This window comes from Gasterosteus aculeatus, chromosome 4 (assembly GCF_964276395.1).
Source record: "Gasterosteus aculeatus chromosome 4, fGasAcu3.hap1.1, whole genome shotgun sequence".
In the NCBI taxonomy this organism is placed as follows: domain Eukaryota; kingdom Metazoa; phylum Chordata; class Actinopteri; order Perciformes; family Gasterosteidae; genus Gasterosteus; species Gasterosteus aculeatus.
The window spans coordinates 33,080,630-33,099,679 of record NC_135691.1 but is presented as its reverse complement, the minus strand read 5'-3'; the positions used below and the strand labels follow the sequence as shown (position 1 = coordinate 33,099,679).

Genomic DNA, 19,050 nt, shown 5'->3' with positions numbered 1-19,050 from the left:
GTCTGTTTGTGAAAGCTCTAAAAGCTTTATAAAAGCAGAGCAGAGTTATATAAACCTGAGGAGGAGCAGGAGGAACTCAAAGAGACCACAAAAAAAACACCCAGAAACCAACACTATTTGTACACACAGCCTGACATTCATCTATAATTCATTGTAATGAAAAGGTAAGGCTTTCTATTCTCAGTCTCTTTTTGCTCCAGACGCCATTCACTTATGGAGCCGAGATAATGGAGAAGGTCATTCAGATTTCTCCTGCAGTTTTCCAAAAAAAAAAAAAAAAAAAGAGACACCTTCAACGACCCATTGGTGGGTTCAGCCGATTGGTGATCCGAAGCCGCCGAGGCAGAACTACACCAGCGACGTGTGCACACGCACCCACAGAGGTTTGCAGCCTTCCTTTCCACAGTGCCTGGAATCATTCCTCCTGCCACAACAACAGATGGCGGATGCTGACGAGGAGGGAGAGACAGTTGTGTGTGTGTGTGTGTGTGTGTGTTATTACCACTTGTCCCTTGAGGTAAGTCTTACAGTCAGAATGTATCGGAGGCACCAAAAACCTCTGTCAAGCAACATCGAACAGCATGTGGTAAGTGGTGCTAAGGCACCAGAGACACACACACACACACACTCACACACACACTCATGAGGGTCTGTTGCACCTCCCGTGTTACCCCTCGCCGGTGATATTTAACACTCCCAACGGGACCCTGACAACAAGACGGATGAGTCGGACCGCACCGAGAGTCATTACGGGACAACGTGCGTCTGACTCGACACTAACTTCTCAGGGCTCAACCCCCCAAACCCCCGACCCCCCCCGTCCCAACGCGCCCATGAGCGTCCCAACGCCATCCTCATCACTCACATCAGCCATGCCGTTACTTGGACACGCCCCGTCGACCTGATGCATTAGGACACGCCCCCTATCTTTGGGTAAAATAAAGCTGACCTCAGCGTCTGTGTTTAAGTGACTTCATCCCACATGTTTGGGCTGCCATGCGGCATGCGCCATGCGGCATGCGGCTCACAAGACTAAACCGAAGCACGAGTAGTCTCAGCGGAAGACGTCCCGGGAGGACCGGAGACGGCGCTGAGCTATTCGCACAAGGAGGGAAACGAACACGTGCATGTCGGGTTTTTAAGTGTACGCGTCATTTGAGAACCGAGCCACAAGCGAGGAAAACCTAAGTGTACAAACATTTTGTGAGGTTGTGGTACTTCTTGCACTTACGATTATTGGACACAAAAATATGTTTAGGGTAAAGAAACATTACAAATAGAGGAACATCCCCTGAAAAAGTGGAATCGCAGCGCAATTGATTGGATTCGGGTTTTATTGACCACCTTTCCACCGCGGCTTTTTAAGAAGTGATTCAACTACTTTGCCACAAAACTTTCCAAATTCCCCTAATTATATGACTCCCGTCTCCTCATATATCTGGAGGAAAGCGCACGCCACGTCTTCAAGAGGACAACTTTCGGTTGAAATGTCGAAAAATGTCTCCGTCTTGAAATGGACAGAAACCAGCGTCCTCCTTAGTTAAGTCACGTGATTTGTGTGCGGCTCGTTATAAATACGACAAACAAGGAGGCAGAGGACAAAGGGAGACGCAGGTCGTAACATCGTACGTATGTGAGCATCGCGTTGAGCTAATTAGCCATTCCTCCAGATCCCCCATGGTGCAAAGTGTCTCATTTACATCACAGCGGGTCTCACATTATCACAGATCGACCCGTGTTTCCAATGCGATTAAGAAGATCACAGCGGCGAGCTGACATCGGTCGGCCTCACAGTGGAAGCCGTTGTAGACTCGGAGGCCTCTGAATATTCAATTACACTCAACTTGAGTTCAGAAATAATAGCCGGAGGTCATTGAACTGGAAATCAGGTGCCTCTGGTACCGGTGAGGAGGTTCTAGATTAACGTGGAGGGCCAACGACCAGGGGCCGCCACCGGAGCGTAATTTGCAACGAACTTCCTGCTCAAGTCTTCACACTAAAAGCCTTATCCAGAGGAATCTATTGAAGACTCTTAATCGTAACTCAAATACAGGAAAACCAAGATATTGGTCACTGAAGTTAGTGACCAAGACATTTTAGTTGCATTGGCGTGAACGACGGCTCGATATAAAACACTTTAATTGTGTCGGATTTCATGCTGCAAAAATGGTCGTCATCCACACAAACGTGAAGTTTGAAAAGAAGTGCTCTGAGATGCCTACTTTTACTCTACTGGCGCCACATTAGCGGCAGGAAGTAGCCGGTCGCGTCTCTGGGAACGCACAGGGCCCCGTGTTCCTCTTGTAGACCCATCAGTGTTTAGTGGAGAGCCTAATTACGTCCTACAGGGCAGACCTGATTGCCGTTGGCAATCCAATCTATTCCTCGCCTCACAGACTAATGAAACACTTAATATTACGTGTGTGTGTGAGTGTGAAATGGGACGGAGCCTTAGGATTTCAGACGCTGTGAAAGAAGTCCCGTTGAAAGTACGTGGCGAGGTATTAAATGCATAAACACCAGTCATGACCCCTGTAACAGAGAAAGTGGATTATTTGTAATTACAGGGGAAGATCCTGATGAGACTTGGCGGTTCAGATGCGAGAACCCGAGAGAGCAAACGTGATGGACGCGACGCTTCATTCAAAGAAAAAGTCCACTTTCGCTGCATTGTTGCCGGACGTTACTTCATCCTTTGAATCACATTTGTGCAGAACAATTTCCACCCGGGACACTGGATGATAACATCTTTCTGTTTACACTCGCACGCTCTAGCAGCCAGAACCGCAACCCGTGTTTATCTAAATCTCTGTGATTTGTGCTCCATCTGTGAGGCTGAGCTGAAAAAACAACATTAAGCCGAAGCACAACGGCGGTCCGAGTTAAAGAGGTGATGACGGCGCGCTCGCAATTCAAACTTGGCACAATGAAAGCTTTCCGATATTTTTCCGCAGCGTTCATTGTAAAGTTGACATTCTTGAGTCATTAGCTTTTGTCGGGGAACGATGGTGAACGTCCGTCCGAGCGTCTCGCGCGGATGCGTTTGACATGAACTCCCTGCAGGCTTTGCATCACGAGCACTGGATCAAAACGCAGCGGACCCTTCGGACCGCCGACACCAAGAATATTCTCAAAGTCAGCCCCTTGAAACGCCACGTGGCTTCACAGCGTGCAAAATCAATACGAGGAAAACCTCCAACGAATGCACTTTAAAGCATCACGAGCGGCGGACGTCTGCGTATCATCCATCGGGCTCGGATGACACCGTGACAACACTGCATGTCATCTCTATCAGCGCGCCTGGTGTCAAATATCTGCTGAACTGCTCTAGCGAAAACTGAAATATACATAATATTTGCTTGTGAACATGTTTGCTAATGTCCATAAACCACTTTTAAAAAACAACTTGACGGCGTCAACAAGCGATCAAGCAAACGCGAGCGGAGCAGCGGGAGGATTTCAATCACTTCACAAACCCCTGGAGGAAATGAATATTTCATGGGCGAAGAAAAGCAACACATTAGTTTGATATGAGCTTGGCTGCCTCTCTGAATAAATCCCCAGTGCAACGCTGAACGCACACCGTTTCACACGCGCGTAAACACACAGGCTGAGACTTTGATCCAAAGCCTCTTAGGGGGGGGAAGCAAGAACCGACGGACCCTCCTCTCAACCCACAATGCATGGCGGCGATCCTCGCCCGCCGAGCGTGGCACAGCAGCGGCTCTCGGGCCCGAGTGAGGTCGAGAGAGACCGTCCGGGCGAGAGAGAGACGACGCGGAGGGTCCAACGAACCGGAGGACGGCGCCGCCTCGGGGTTCCGCGTCGAGGCCTGAAAAAGTGGAGCCGCGTCGAGTTCTTTAAGCAATCCGCTCGAAGGAAGCTCGACTCCTTCTCGTGACCTTATCGTCCTCTGACCCCCGGAAAGGTTTCCTTTAAATCAAGCTGATGTGCTCCAACTTCTTTTGTTTGTTTCAACTTAACCAAATCCCAGAAAAAACTGAAACAACAGAATGTGTCACTGTTAATAAATAATTAATAAATATAATTCTAGGATTATTGAGGAGTAACTTTCTTGTATCAATAAACCGCTCATATACATGCTGTGTATATATATATATATATATATATATATATATATATATATATATATATATATATATATTACACACACACACACACTGGTATATATAAAAATATATTTACATTTTAGTAGATGGAGGCTCTTTACATTGTATTGTATTAAATAGAATGTACCTGGACAGGTGTGTAGATTCTGCTCCAAATGTAACACAACCCCTAAAAAGCTACACAACACACAAAAAAGCACCGAGCGCAGGCTACACTTTAAACAACACTAAAGGTACATTTCCTCCATCAACGGCCCCGCTGTCATCGTGAAGAAGCGGCTCAGAAAACTAACGGTTTTCAAAAAAGAAAAAGAAAAAAGAAGGAAAAAAGTTGTTGCGGGAGCGTCAAAAATAAAAGATGGAGTCCCTCTTTTTCGTTACCTGGTTTGACACACTTGAGTCGGACGGGCTCCTTGCTGTGCTTGACCACGGCGTGCACGTCCCTGGTGGTGAGTCCGGCCACCGGGGTGTCGTTGACTTCCAGGAGGAGGTCATCCCTCGCCGCCGCTCCGCCGGGGAGAAGCTCGCCGATCACCGGGAACTGTCCGTTCTCCGCGCCGCCCCTCAGCTCCGGCGCCCCCGGCTCGCCCTCCTCGCTGCGGCCGAGGACGCTCTCGCTGACTCGGTTGGTCCAGTGGTTCTTCTTCTTCTTCAGGCTCTTGGCCATGGCTCCGAACTGGGGTGGCGGGGGGGAAAAAAAGAGGGGAGGGTTGGGAGGGGGGTGTGTTAGGGGAGGGGGGGGACTATCACATAAGTGCGGGCTTTGGAAGAACTTTTTCCCCCCCCCGCTCCTCGAGGTCCTCCGGTGTCCCCCGCGGCGCGGTATAAAGTGTCCGCTTCCTAACGGTTGACGCCAGTTGGCTCCATGTCGGCAGCTGGATCCTCGGTCCGCCTTCGCGTTAACCGGGAGCTGCTCGGCTCGTGACGCCTTCAGGGGACGTCTCGGAGATCGGGGTTGGTAGTTTCGCTGTTCCAAAAAAAAAAAGGGGAGGGGGGATTTTTATACTTTAAGTCTTTGAGCTGACGGTCAGAGGCGGACTGGTTGGAGAAGGCGGGGGAGACGTTTACTTATAGATATACTCTGTTTCTTAAACATTCAAAACATTACATGTTAAGTGTCAATACTATGTCATCACATTTAAGTCAATGTAATAAAGCGTTGTTTAACAAATAACTAACATAGCGTGACTTTATATCTATTTAATGCGCACAATAAGCTTTTCCAATAACCTGTGATTACCTGCAGACGTTTAATCACATTTTTAAGGCACATTTTACAAACGTGTTTTTAGCCGTTCTAAGAGTTTAAAATATATTTACCGTGCTTAAATGCATAAGCTGATTTGTTTTGTGTAAGTTCATTTCTAAAAACAATCCAAAGTGGCGAATATATTCAAACGCATCAAGCACAAGGTGTTTCAAACTTTTAAGTTTACACGTTTACGAGGGACACCTGAAGGCGTCGCCCAGCTCGAACCGACCCAACTGACCCGGATGTGAAGACTGAAGGAGGAGGAGGAGGTGAGGCTTTTTTTTTTCCCTCCCCAAATCCAGTTTTCCATGGTAAAGAAAAAGGAGAGAGAGGGAGAGAGAGAGAGGCAGTGTTTCCACCAGCATGGCCGCAGCAGAGCAGCAATAATACAGCTTTTTTCCCCCCTATCGTACCACAAATATGCCTCTTCCTTCCTTCATCTTCTTACAGACACTTCAAATGAGCCTCAATGAGTTTGATCAACTGACTCAACTCAAATTTGAATTTTTTCCATCCGGCCTTGTCGTTCCTTTCCTCTCGACTACCTCACTTAGTCTATTTCTGGCACATTAAAAGTGATTCTGTTGCTACATAAGTCCTACAAACATATTTCCAGTCATTTGTTTTTTCAGTTCAACTGAACAGAAACAATGTTTAAATTCCTTGAACAGCGTCAAAAGGCCTTTCCAGGTCAACACACCTTTCTCTGCTTGTTGTAAATAAAGATATTCAGGTTTCAGAAGCATATACAAGTTCATTGTTTGCTCGAATAGTTTTGTCAGAAGAAACGGCTCCGAAAAAAAAAGGCCAAATCCATCCTCTCAACAAATGTGGGGTTTTTCTTCCCCCGGGGGACGTGTTTAAATTGGCTTCGTGAAGCCTCCCCTGACGTCTCTTCTCATTCAGTAACTGAGCTCATGTTCGGTAATGACAGTTTGTCCAACTTAATTGTATAGATACACGACGATAACTGTGCGACGCCGGCGAGTTGTCCTTTGTGGCGAGTTAATCCTTTTGAGCCTTAAAGTCGTGTTTTTCTCACGGTGAGGCTTTGGGTGATGACTAGAGGGACGAGTGCTGTTCTTTCCCACACAAAGTACGATCGAGTGTTTCAACGGTGTTTCTGGAAAATACCCAAACTTGTGCAAACTATGAATTATTGGAATTTTTTACATCATTGATTCCAAGTTACCGGATATAAAAGATGTAGTGGAGCGATGTACCATACTTTAATAATATGTATTAGTTGGTCAATCGACTAAAACCATCTGAGAGTCAAATGATGCGATTGAAGCAGCTTACTTACAAAAACAGAAAGCTTTGTGTTTGATGGATTAAAACTTTTTTTCTCCTTTGGATAGAGCGCCAGAACTTCATATTTCCAAAATGTAAAACTTTGTCATTAATATTCAGTGCAAAAGTACAGGGATAATCCCGTCAAGCAACCCCCGTGTGCAGGAATTAAACAGTAGAGTGTAAATCCCCCAAAATCCCAGAGAAAAGGCAGCGTCCTCAGTCGTATCAACGGCTCACCTCCTCGTGACGCATTCGTTTAATCGCCTCAAAACAAAAAGGGAGAATAAAATACAGATCAAAAAGACACAGCTGTGATTTATCGAGTCGTGACGACAATAAGCGAGACGCACACACACACACACACACACACACACACACACACAATGCATCGTTGTCTCCTCGGCTGGATCTTGGAGAGGAAAAAAAAAAGAAAAAAGGAAACAGCCTCTGCATTCCAGAGGTGGGAGCACCGAGGACTCCACAGCGAAGACTTAATCAGGGAGAGTAAGTGAAAAGACGAGGGGAGTATTTCAACAAAAAGGGCACAGGAATTCTGGAGGCAGTGTTTTCTCGAACCAGGAATGCTCTGCGCGTGGCAGAATAAGTGCCGGGGAGGGGACGGGAACATTGACAGAGTGGGGGGGGGGGGTCAGAGGGACTGGGAAAACAATGTGGGATGAAACTGTTAAACTGTGGGAGATGTGCATGAGATGGAGTGACGAGAGCGCCACTGTTAACCACCGGAGAGCAACATTTTCCATTTTCACAATTACGGTTCAGATCGTTACTACTTATTTGCTGGGAATGCAACACACACACACGCACACATGCACACACGCACACAAGCACACACTAGGGGGGAGCGCCAGCCTCCGTTTTTCTGCAGATTGCCATTTGCAGGAAATTACACCGTTCCTCCACCTACTCGGCCAGATGGGAGTCGGTCGACGCTGAGCGCTTGTGACGGGCCTCGCGCCATAATCAAAAGCCGGTCGGGAATAATTGGCCTCCGCCGCCAATGACGAGAGGGGAGCCGCTGTCCTCTCTTGCTGGATGGTGCCATTCGGGCGCCAAAGGAGAAGGAAGAGGCAGAGATGTGCGGCTGAAAGTGGTGGTGCTGCCAAGGGCATCTCTGGCTTGGCTGGAGCTGGCGGGGAAGAGGTTGGGGGAGACGGCACAGTGTGCAGGCACATGGGGAGGGGGGGGAGAACCAGTTCATCCATTTTCTGGCTGCTTTTCATGGTCGGGGCTCAGCTCCAATCTCCACGCTCCGGCACCCACTGGTGTTTTAGCCGGGGCTTGTAATGCACTGAACCGCTTCCGACATCCCTTTCCAGAGTTTGGTGCGTAAGAAGCGGACTGGCCCGCACGCCCCCCCCCCCAACCACCCCCGGAGGGCCCTCGGCATTGGAAAAACCTGCACCTCTCCGCCGAACTCCAAGTGCGGGGATCCAAAATCCTACTGGAAGCACGATTGGCAGCAAATTACTTGCCGGAGGTTTAGGAGAGGTTCGGCAGTAACCGGGTACAAGCCGGTAATACGATCTGCTCGACCAATGAAATAATTCATGTAGCTTTTTCAACAGCCTCCCGTCGGCAAAAGGGATTTGATCTTATCGCGTTGTTGGACTTTCCACTTGGTATCCGACTAGGGCTCGAAGAACTAATCCAACCAGCAATGGATTAGGGAGCGTCACACATAGCGTTTCCCGCCTAAAGTTAAAGAGCCCTGTGGCCTCTTAACAAACCCCGAGGCCTCTGGGAAGGTTGCAAGAAGAGCCGCCCCGCTGCAGAACCCCCCTGCTGCTTTCTGTCCACAGACGAATTAGTCCACACAACAGCGGCACTACATCAAAGAACCTCAGGGGGGAAAGCTGAGCCCCTCGGTTTAATTTGATTGCCCTCCGTGTGATTATAATCATGTTTTACCTTCGGTTCTGACCGTTGTCCTGATTGTCTTCCCTGCGCTGTCTGATTTTTCTCTTTTTTAAACCGATGTCATTGTTTTACTCCCGGGGAAAATGACTTTGGCTTTGGTCTCGTCTGGTACCTTGTTCCCAGGAAACCGCCTCCACCAACACTCCAGCTCCTTCCCTATCAGCGCAGACAGATAAGCACCTATTTCCCCAGGGTGAAGCCTTTTAACATGCATCGAAGCCTGGAAAGACTCCGAAAAGTGAGTTGGCCTCCCCCTCGCTGGGGGGACAGTTTCATTCACACTATCGCAGCCATCCGTCTCCGCCAGTCGGTCTTCACAGGGTGCCTCATCCATCAGACAGAGAGGGAGAGAGAGGGGAGGACAGGGGAGGGCGGGGGGGGAGATGACACTATTGCCTTGCAATCAACAGCGTGACAGCTTGACTTTCACGAGCCGCCTCTCATATCCCGTCACAAAGCCCATCGGACAAACCGGCGGAGACGGGTCATCAAAGACAGTTGATTTCACTCTGTTGGGGATTAAGGTATGATATTTTCTCAGATGAAGCCCAGCATTAAAATGTTCTTCTATAGCTGGAATATGCTCACATACATTTAGATATGTCTGTGTGGATAACAGCGATCTGAAGTATTCTTCATTCTCTGCCCTTTTTGTTGGAAGCAATCGGAAAACACAAAAGGGTTCACAGTAAAACCTGATCAGCCATCTTTTATGTAAGTTCATAGGTCATATATGAATATCAATAGGACTTCACTGAGCAGAGGCAAAATGTATGAGCTGAGGTCCATCCTGAGGTCAATCCATGATTGACTTGATTGCAAAAGCCCCAGAGGAGAAAAATTAATTGCTGAATAATCACAGCGTTGACTCACAGTCGGAGGCGCTTCCATCGGCATGATACCGTCCGCTCGCCCACGTGAGATAATGTCTTGTTGGTCGATGAAAAGGTGAAGGTTCAAGCCTTTGTTCATGTAAACTTTGAATGGGAGAAATGGCCCGTGCCGAGCTTGGATTCTGTCATGCACTTGTTGAAGGACTTGCCAGTCGTAACCTGCAGTTTAATAAAATCTCTGGTTGCCTTTTTCTCCATCACAACGGCAGCGCGAGCCTCATGGGTTCCGCTGTTGTTCAGCCCGTCTTCCGTGGACTACACTTCATTTCGCAGAAACAAAACATATCATGTATTCGTTTATCTTTTTAATAGATTCCATGCCCGGCTTGTTTCAGAGAATTTGACCTTTTAACATATATGCACCACTTCTCAGACACTGACTCGACTGTTGGTTTCGGACTGCAGCCTTACCCCCGCTGAGGCAGAGCGGGCATCCTGGGTTCGAGCCTGGCGCCTGCAGCAAAGTGGCGCCGAAGACACCGACTGGCGCCGTGGTGAAGGGGGAAAGGGGGGATTAAGAGAGCAAAGTTGATTTCGGTCTTTTTGAAAAATAACCACAGAGCAGAGTTGGAGAGGTCGGCCGGGCTCCCCGCCTGCCTCTTATTGATATTCAGAGCCCGCGACCACTCGAGCCAGTGGCCCTTTGCTCCGTTTGTCGCGAGAGAAGCGGCAGCGTTTAGGGACACGTGTCCTCGCCTCCAGCTAACTGAGCATCCACTGACTGATCGGCCGACCCCGGGTGAGCTTTTCCCAAAGGGCCCTTTTCGTTATTCTGTTCACAAGGCCCCGTTTAAAGACCCTCATTGATCAGCGGCCCCTTAAGATCCTCTCTCCTCGTCCTGTGAGGGGTAACTGGTACATCACTGTCAGAGGGAATGGATAAACGGCCATCTGATTTATGGGAGAACGGCCCCCCGGTCGCTTGCAACGTGTCCTACAAATGTTTGTCTTTTATATTGTGTTCCACGGATGAAAAATATATAAGCGGGGGAAGCGATTTGATAGAAGTCCGTGAGAGCTACAAATTGGTGGCACACTTTTCATGTGAGACCAGTATGAAAGCCAATCACAGGGGGGGAAATATTGCTTAGTGGTTTAGCCTTAATTGTTCGGCCTTCTGTTCTTCTGACCTTGTTAACACCATCTCCTCTCAAATGGCTTATCTCCTTGTGGGAGGGGCTTAGGACAGAGAGGTGGCCAATCACAGCTTTAAATGCCCACTGGTTTCCTCATTACAAATAACCACCAAAGAAATGTTCCTTCAATCATCAAAAGGCGAAAAAAAAAGGTCAGCCTTGAACGCGGCCAGAACTGCACGTTGGGAGCTCACGCACACTCCAGCAGTCATTGGATCACAGCTCACGGCTGGGATCGATTTGGCTGCAGCTTTTTTCACACTGCTGGAATGGCTTTTTGTGCAGAATGAATTAGTCAAATGATTTTTTTCCAGCACAAAATGTCAAAGCGCTACCTGCTGCCTCAACAACTCACCTGAAGGTTATTTTCTCTGCAAAAGCGAGAAATTCCACCTCTGTTTTTTTGCCCCCCCCCCACCCTTTTGACTAACTACCATGACCTACAAAACGCCAAACCGCATCCTTCTCCAAACCGCGCCCGCGTTGATCGAGTGCCTGGCTCATTGCACTCCGTGGCACTCACCCCCTCTGTCATGCAGATGCAGGCCAGGACCTAATTATTCCTCCCTGATCCATCCACTAACCGCGGCCCACACTGTGAGTCACTCGCCCCCCCAGTTAATAAATATTCTCTTTGGCCAAGATTAAGAGATGTTTCATGACCCAGATATCAAATCAAGCTATTGTTCCAGCTCCGTCATGCTACATTATATTCTGCCGATGAGGGGAACGGAGAGAAGAGAGACGGATGCTTCAGTTCAACAGTGACCCCTGCTGCAGAGCGCCGACTCAGGACTGACTGCAGGAGTGTGTGTGTGTGTGTGTGTGTGTGTGTGGGGGGGGTTAAAGCAGCGTCTTGTCCATGCTCTACTGGTACAAACCGCATCTATTGATTTCAATGGATCAATAGGAACATTTCTGAGAATCCTCACTCGAGGCGCTGCCAACTGCAACGTCGGTGGCTTCGCCGATTACTACAGAATCCGCTTTCACGCAGTCGAGCCTTTCACAGATTTGATGTGCAGTCACCACCACAAACACATGAATGAAGAAAAGAAGAAAACTGTGTATAATAAACAGACAAAAGAAATACAGAACGTGATGTTTGAACAGAGGATTTCAGACACTACTTTGCCATAATTGATTAACCGAATTAATTAAGTCTAAAATAAATAAATTAACAAGTGTTTAACAACCACTATTTCATACGCGTGAACCAGCTGTGGGAATTAATGATTTTATTTGAATTGTTATAAAAGCCAGAAAAACTTTAGAGATGCAGAGAGCGTCCACACACCTGCTCGTCCTCACCTTGACCACGTGTCTGAGTGACAGGGTTCCTCTTGGTTCAAGGTTGGTAGTAGGTGGCTTTAGAAGACGGATTGCGGGGCAGGGGGTGGTGGGGGGGGGGACTGGCTCTATACCTTCAGCCCGAACCGTCGCTCACTCGGGATGCAGCCGCTGCCTGGAGGCTGCGAGCGGAAGTATACATCACCCACATTATATCATATCCTCCCTCTGCTGCTATCCACTGTTACGCCCTCATGAATCAATGTGTGGGGGGGGGGGTCATGAAAGGCAATTAAAATAACCAAGAGATCCATCAACCGGAAACACAGGAGTTGACAGGATCACCATCTTGATGAATATGTATCATCAGGAACGAAGAGATCAAAGGGTTCGTCCCCCTGCTGAAGCACGGCGGCGCCCCCCGCATAGCAAACGGGGGGGTCTGTTCGGTGATGGATTTATTGAGCGATTGGGATGTTGGTTTAAACAGACACCGTAGGGGGGCGACAAATTAGAATAATGTGGCCATTTAACCCCATCAAAGCAAATAATGCCATCACGTTGCATTTTGGGGTGTTCTTTCAAATGAAGCTCTGCTACATCAACATCATTCTCTTCCCGACATCCAGATGTGCTTATTTCCTCGGGTGTGGACACGGGTTTCTGATTGTATTGCTCATGAATTTTGCCATGCAAACTGCAAAAATATCTGATGTCTAGGATACACATTTATAATGGTGGTTGTGTCCATTAAGGTGATAAACCTCCCACAAGGTCAGAGTTTAGCCGCCACTATACTACTACTATCAACAGCAGAATGCTAAACAATGAAAGCTGGTAAAACAAGGTTCCCAGACAGGAAATAGAACAAGACGTATGTCACACTTTTACAAAGTCTTTTAAAAGTATGACATTTGCATACAACCCAGGAAGGAAGCTTGTTAAAGCCCAGCAGATAATTTGGAACGTTTCATGAAGTTGAGCCACGCTGATTTCATTCGAGGCTAAACTCTGCCATCAGCATCCAGACAGCGTGAGTTATTGCCTCGTCCCGCCCGACCCTCCAGTGTCAACCAAATTAAAATCCCGCTCAGAGCGCAGGGCCTTTAACAAGTGAAACCACTCCCGCGAAAACAGGCAAGGAAGGACGGAATGGATCCATGCAGCAGGATGATTCCTATGCACGGGCACTTGTTGTGATCCAGTAGCCGCATTCGGTGTTTATGGAGGTGTTTTTTTTATTCATGGCAACATACGGGATCTCTTTTTACTTTACTCCCGTGATACTTGGAAATTGCATGTACGGTCGACGAGAGACAAATATGATCCCGTCTGAGTTGTGAGATGAATTACACACGACAGACTGACCATCTATAAGACAGCGTGTCCTCAATATAAGTCCACTAGGAGGCAGAAGAACGCAGAAACAAGCTCACTCATTGTCACATTCGACAGCTGGTATGTGCAAGATGTTCCTTGCAACCTGACGAATGGAAGTCCAACGTTCACCCTGTTTCTCGTGCTGTGTTGTTGCACAGAGCGACAAATCAAAGAGGAATGAAAAAGAAGCTCAAAAGAAGACAGGTTTTTGAGGTTCAACAGGATCTCAGTCATATAAAAGACTGAATGTGTCCTTTGGAACAGGCATCCTTTGGTGTTGCACTCGGCCTCGGCTCACCTCAGCTGACCCTCTCAGCCGGGAGCTCACGTCCTTTGCTTGACAGGCGACCAGCCTCATTCAAGGAACTGGAATTTGACACCTCAGGGGGTCTTCGTGTCTTATCTCAAAGCGAGTCGCGACCATTCATTGACACACGCACACAGAACTGAATTGTTCCGTGGAATAAAGAACAGAATTAGGGGCTAAATGGCGGCGGGCCGGTGCATGGCGAGGGTTCTTATCGGAGCGACACAGGGCATTGGAGGTTTAACTCAGCTGAGGGGGAAATATAACTGTGAGGGGAACATACACAGATGTTGAGCTGCCTGCTGTGGGAATTGTCATTTTTAGAGGATGAGAGAGACAGAAATTGAAATTAAATTCCATTGATCCAGGCGTTTTTCTTTCATGTGTGTTTATAGCTGTTTCACAGAGATATAACAAACACTCAGCATCTCTCTCTCTCCTCCCCCCTATTCGCAGTCAGTTTCCATGAAAGCATTCCAATCGCACAGCCGTCCCCGTTATGAGGAGGGGAAGAAATCCCCTTCTTATACCACTCTGACAGATTGCTTTCTGCACCGGCAGCGACGGCTCCTCAGAGCTCCATTTCTAATTCAGCCAGACGTCGCACACTTGTGGCGGAGCGACATCCCCCCTCTCCGCCACAACAGCCTCAAAGAGACGCGAAACGCGTCAATTTGACAGCCAAACTGAAACTGACGCCCGTCAGCATGGCAGGCGGCGAAAAGCCGAGCGGTGACACGCACACGCGGCCGTTGTGTGAGCCACACATGCAAACCCGCAACGTGATGAACAGGCCTCATCAGGGCCACGCAGCACGATAGTCTGATGATGGGATCACATGAGTTGTGAACGAGGTCAATTTATTTCATAAAAGGTAATTATGACTGAAAAACTCTTCACTTTTATTGAATCATTTTGCAAAAAGTTCCCAAAGGCAGTTATTACTCCGATGGAGGTAATTATGAGCTGAGGCGCATCACACAATGCAAGGTTCCTTAATGCTTTTGAAATGCACTTGAAGCACAACTTAGGTGGAAAGAGTATGTATGAAATTATTAATTAAAGAAGGATGACGCATAAAAGTGGCCAAAAGCACTTGGTTTGCGATGGAGTGTGGTTCATTTCAAGCGTGCGCAGTCAAATGCCCACACACGAACAAAATGATAAAAATAATATGTCTGCAATTGTATTATTATACTGTGTCTGACTGAACCCACAGAGTTAATTGTGTAGCTGCACAGAGTACAGAAAAGTAATTTAGTTGAGGGTGCGTGTTCTCCCCCATGGCAACTCAAGGAAACAGATGACAGGGATTTCGAATAGATTATGAGCATTAGCGCTACGCTACACCCGCCCTGGCGGGCATTATTACCAGTTGGCTGAATATATCATTATGAAAATGTCCCGGTCAGGGTCGCATCTTTTACCAAACAAACCAGCTAGGATGATAATAATTGAGATGTACAAAAGAATATGAAACATGGAGATGAAAAACGCTGGTGACGCATCACTAACGCTGAAGACGTACACATCCAAACATGCATGAGTCTTCTCATTTGGTCAATAAGGGCAGAGAAGATGAAAACAGCACTTCTATCATTCCAGCCTTATATTTTTAAGTGACCTACTTGCTGAGATGGAAAAGGGCATGAACGACGTGTGAAGAGAAGCAGGTGGGATAGAAGAAGCAAGATCACATTTTCCTTTCTCATCTGTCAGGGTGTGTGTACAGTATATTGACTCAATCCTCTCAATCTCTTCTCGTTATTGTTCTTTCGATCCTTCTATCTTTTCTCCGGATGGGGAATTCTTGCTTTTCAAATCAGCGTTGAATATTTTATTTCTGTGAGTGCTGGTCCTGTTTGACAGAAGACACTCTGGCGGCTGTTACAACACGCGATACACCTCTACGCCAAACCCAGAGAGATACAGCCAACCACTTCTGCTTTCTTAGTTTTCTAGAGGATAATTCGCATCAACAGTGTCATCGCAGCGGAGCAGATTGTTGAGCAAACATGATGAATAATTGAATCAAGTCTGCACAAACGTGGCCCGTGATTAAAAAACAACATTAAGGGCTCGAGAAACCCGAATCAGCAGTCGGGGTAGAAAACGCAGGCCACAGAAAGAAAATGAGTCGGGTCCAAAAATCGCGCCCTGAGGGACTACTTGCATTAGAAAACTGGTGATTTAGAATCGAGTGCAAATAAATGGAGGAATTGTGGCTTTAGGAGATGGAGGTGAGCTGTTGGTCGGCGGGGGGGGGGGGGGGGGGGCGTTTAGGGACACAGTCACACTCTCTGTGGTGAATGGCTTTTACTTTTTTATTTCAGACTGTGAAGCAAGAATACCGATGAGAAATTCATAACTTCGGCCGCAGCCAAAACAAGCTCTCAAAGGCTCCTTCCTAGATGGGCTCTGAAGTCGCTGCTCAGTGAAGTAATAAGAAGCCGGAATAAAGTACTGAAGCTGAGCGGGATGGTTTTGAAGTGCAGGAAACGCCTCTTTGCGTTCCTCCCCGCGACTGCAGGTAGGAGGTTAAGTGGGTCTATTAGGCTCAAATCCAAAAGATTATTATGATGTGGTGCGAAGTTGCAGTTGAGACGAAAAATGCCCCTTGGTAATGTGTCATTATTGCAAACAGACTGCGGCACAGAGGGAGGCAGACTTTTAAAGTCTTGGGTGTTTTGAGCCTCCGATAAATAGTGTTATTAACAGCTCTCGATCTGAGAAAACCTCACTTTCCTTCGTGTCAGAATCACAATGTCTTCATTTGCATGACAAGTACAAACGTTATGCCAAAGTGCCAATGGTATTGATAATATATATGAAATATTCATTAATTAATGATTGTAATATGATATACTATTTTCATTGGATTTGTTCACAACGACTAAAATACAACGACGCAAGACGCCATGAGGACGCCATGAGGACGCCATGAGGGCGCCATGAGGACGCCATGAGGACGCCTTGAGGGCGCCATGAGGATGCCATGAGGGCGCCATGAGGACGCCATGAGGATGCCATGAGGACGCCATGAGGACGCCATGAGGATGCCATGAGGGCGCCATGAGGATGCCATGAGGGCGCCATGAGGGCGCCATGAGGATGCAATGAGGACGCCATGAGGACGCCATGAGGATGCCATGAGGGCGCCATGAGGATGCCATGAGGACGCCATGAGGACGCCATGAGGATGCCATGAGGGCGCCATGAGGACGCCATGAGGACGTTGCTGCTCCAAAGAACCCGCCGCTGGCTGCAGGCACAATAGTTTTCCCTCCCTCCGTCCGGCCCATGATTTGTCTCGCCTGTCACTAATGTCAACTCCGGAAGCATCAAAATGCACTTTGCTGCTCTCTAGTCATTTCCAGGCTAACAGCATCCTGAGTGGGTGTCACTCCAACTGCAAAGGCTCAGAAAAGTGGGACTGAGCGGCAGTTTGTTGTCAAAGAAGAGTTGAAGGGCTTTTGTTTGTCCTTTATACCTGTTTCCCTCTTGAAGGGCGCCACCTGGCCCCCGCGGTGTTTTTGTGTCCCTCCATCCTCCTTTCACGTCTCGCTTGACCCCCCGCCTCCCCCCCACCATGCTTGTTCTTCCTGTCGCCCCGCCCCATTTCTATTTATTATTCTTCTGCTGTTGTTGCTACGTGCTTATCAGTGAGAGCAAAACGAGATAAGACATGAATTGTTTGAGGTGGTGAGATACGGGAGGTAATTTGGACATTTTGAGTTCCGCCTTGCCTGAAATAACGAACTGAATAATACTTTTGGAGGTTTTCAAAAGGAGAAATACTTAGATTACGTGCCTTTATGACTAAGACAGAACCAAAAATAGTCTTCTTTAATCAATTCTGTGAAATTGGAGCTTTAGATTTCAGCGGCAATATGAACCCCACTGTTCCCCCCCAGCATCCAACTCAAGCGCTACGATTGGCTAATTGACTAATGGTTTTGCTTCAACGAGCTACGCAGGACAGGCCCCACCCAGAAAAAGAGATTCACAGTCAGGCACTACGGAGCTGGAGCCCAGAGATTAAGTGCTTAGCTTAGCTTAGCATGAACACGGGAAGCTAGGGAAAGCCGCTGCACAATTCTCACAATTTGCAGAACAGGCGTCGCAGGACACCGAGCTCACAGCGCCGGCATTCCACTCTGTGTCCTCTTTAGGGTGCCGGCGGAAATGGCAGCATCTTTCCAATATTCGCTGAGTGCCTTCCTGCTTTTATCTGAAGCAGAGAGCGATAGCGAATGCGGCAACAGGGCCATGCATAAACGATGAGTCATGAAATAATGTGGGAGTGCATATGAATGAGAGCGTAAGTGCATGTCTGCGAGCCCGATGAGTGTGTTTGTTGCAATGGACGGGAAGAAGACACCCGCTGCTTCTTTTATCCACTCCTATCGGCATACATCTTTCTATTCCTCCGTGTCACACGGATGAAAAAAATTAAATAACACCAGCAATTTCGAGAAAAAAAAAGGTGAGAAGGGGCGTGATGAAAGCTGGAGTTTAGTTTAGTTTGCGAGACACGAGGATGGAGAGAGAGAGAGAGAGAGAGAGAGAGAGAGAGGGCGGCAGGTCAGCTTCCCTCTAAAAAGATTTATTTTTTTGTTCAGAAGGAACACGAGGTGAAAGCACAGACAAGGTGAAGAGATGAGATACAGCCAACTCAACTGCAAACACACATGCACGCACAGGCCAGACTGTGTGAGTCTGTGTGTGTGTGTGTGTGTGTGTGTGCGCGTGTGCAGATAATTATGCATCTTCCTGAACCACAGCGGAGGGGTGTCGATGACGGATTTCTCTCCCCTTGACTTGACGGCTTCCGGTGTCTGTGTGGGCCGATAACGGTTGCTAATTAATTACCTATTGATGCTTTTATCGTCTGGTGTGAGCATTCATAACAGTCAAACATCCGTCAGGGGGGGTGGGGTGAGTGTGTGTGTGTGTGTGTGTGTGGGGCTGATGCTCTGTGCACATTGTTAAAAAGTAAGCGTCCTGCATCACTGATCTGTTCAAATAGCCACGTCTCCGAACATCACTATTGATGATACGTCATGCACGGAAATGTTGCAAAAATGCCGACATGCATAATGCAGAAGAAAAGTTGTTGTGATGAAAATGCAACGCTAACATGGCTTAACGTTGTTGGAATGGACTCTCTTGCATGGTAAACAACCCTTAATTATGCAGGCGGTCGTCTCGTTTCTATCAATACTACATGTTCAGTTCCATAGAGGAACCCCACATGTTTAAGACCCCGGTGGTCTGGAAGATAGAAAAAGCTAATGGCTGATACGAGACTTTCAGAGTCCAGGCGTCTCCAAATGAGTCTTCTGATTCCATGTTATAATTAAAGTGACAACCCTAAAACCCTTAGTAAGGACTCGCTTCGCATTACAATGTCCATGCCGACGGCGTG

At 47.7% G+C, this 19,050-nt stretch overlaps 1 protein-coding gene across 16 annotated transcripts in view; it reads right to left on the bottom strand.

The window, feature by feature from the left end:
- magi2a (membrane associated guanylate kinase, WW and PDZ domain containing 2a) overlaps positions 1–5,097 on the bottom strand; it is a 95,036-nt gene extending 89,939 nt beyond the window's left edge. For all 16 annotated transcript variants that reach the window (XR_013467284.1, XR_013467285.1, XR_013467286.1 and 13 more), the window contains exon 1: positions 4,512–5,097. Coding sequence is in view for 13 of the 16 variants with exons in the window: in XM_078100421.1 (XP_077956547.1) it covers positions 4,512–4,797 (286 nt within the window). In the remaining 3 variants the exon portion in view is untranslated. The remainder of the gene's footprint in view (positions 1–4,511) is intronic.
- Between the last annotated feature and the right edge of the window lie 13,953 nt (positions 5,098–19,050).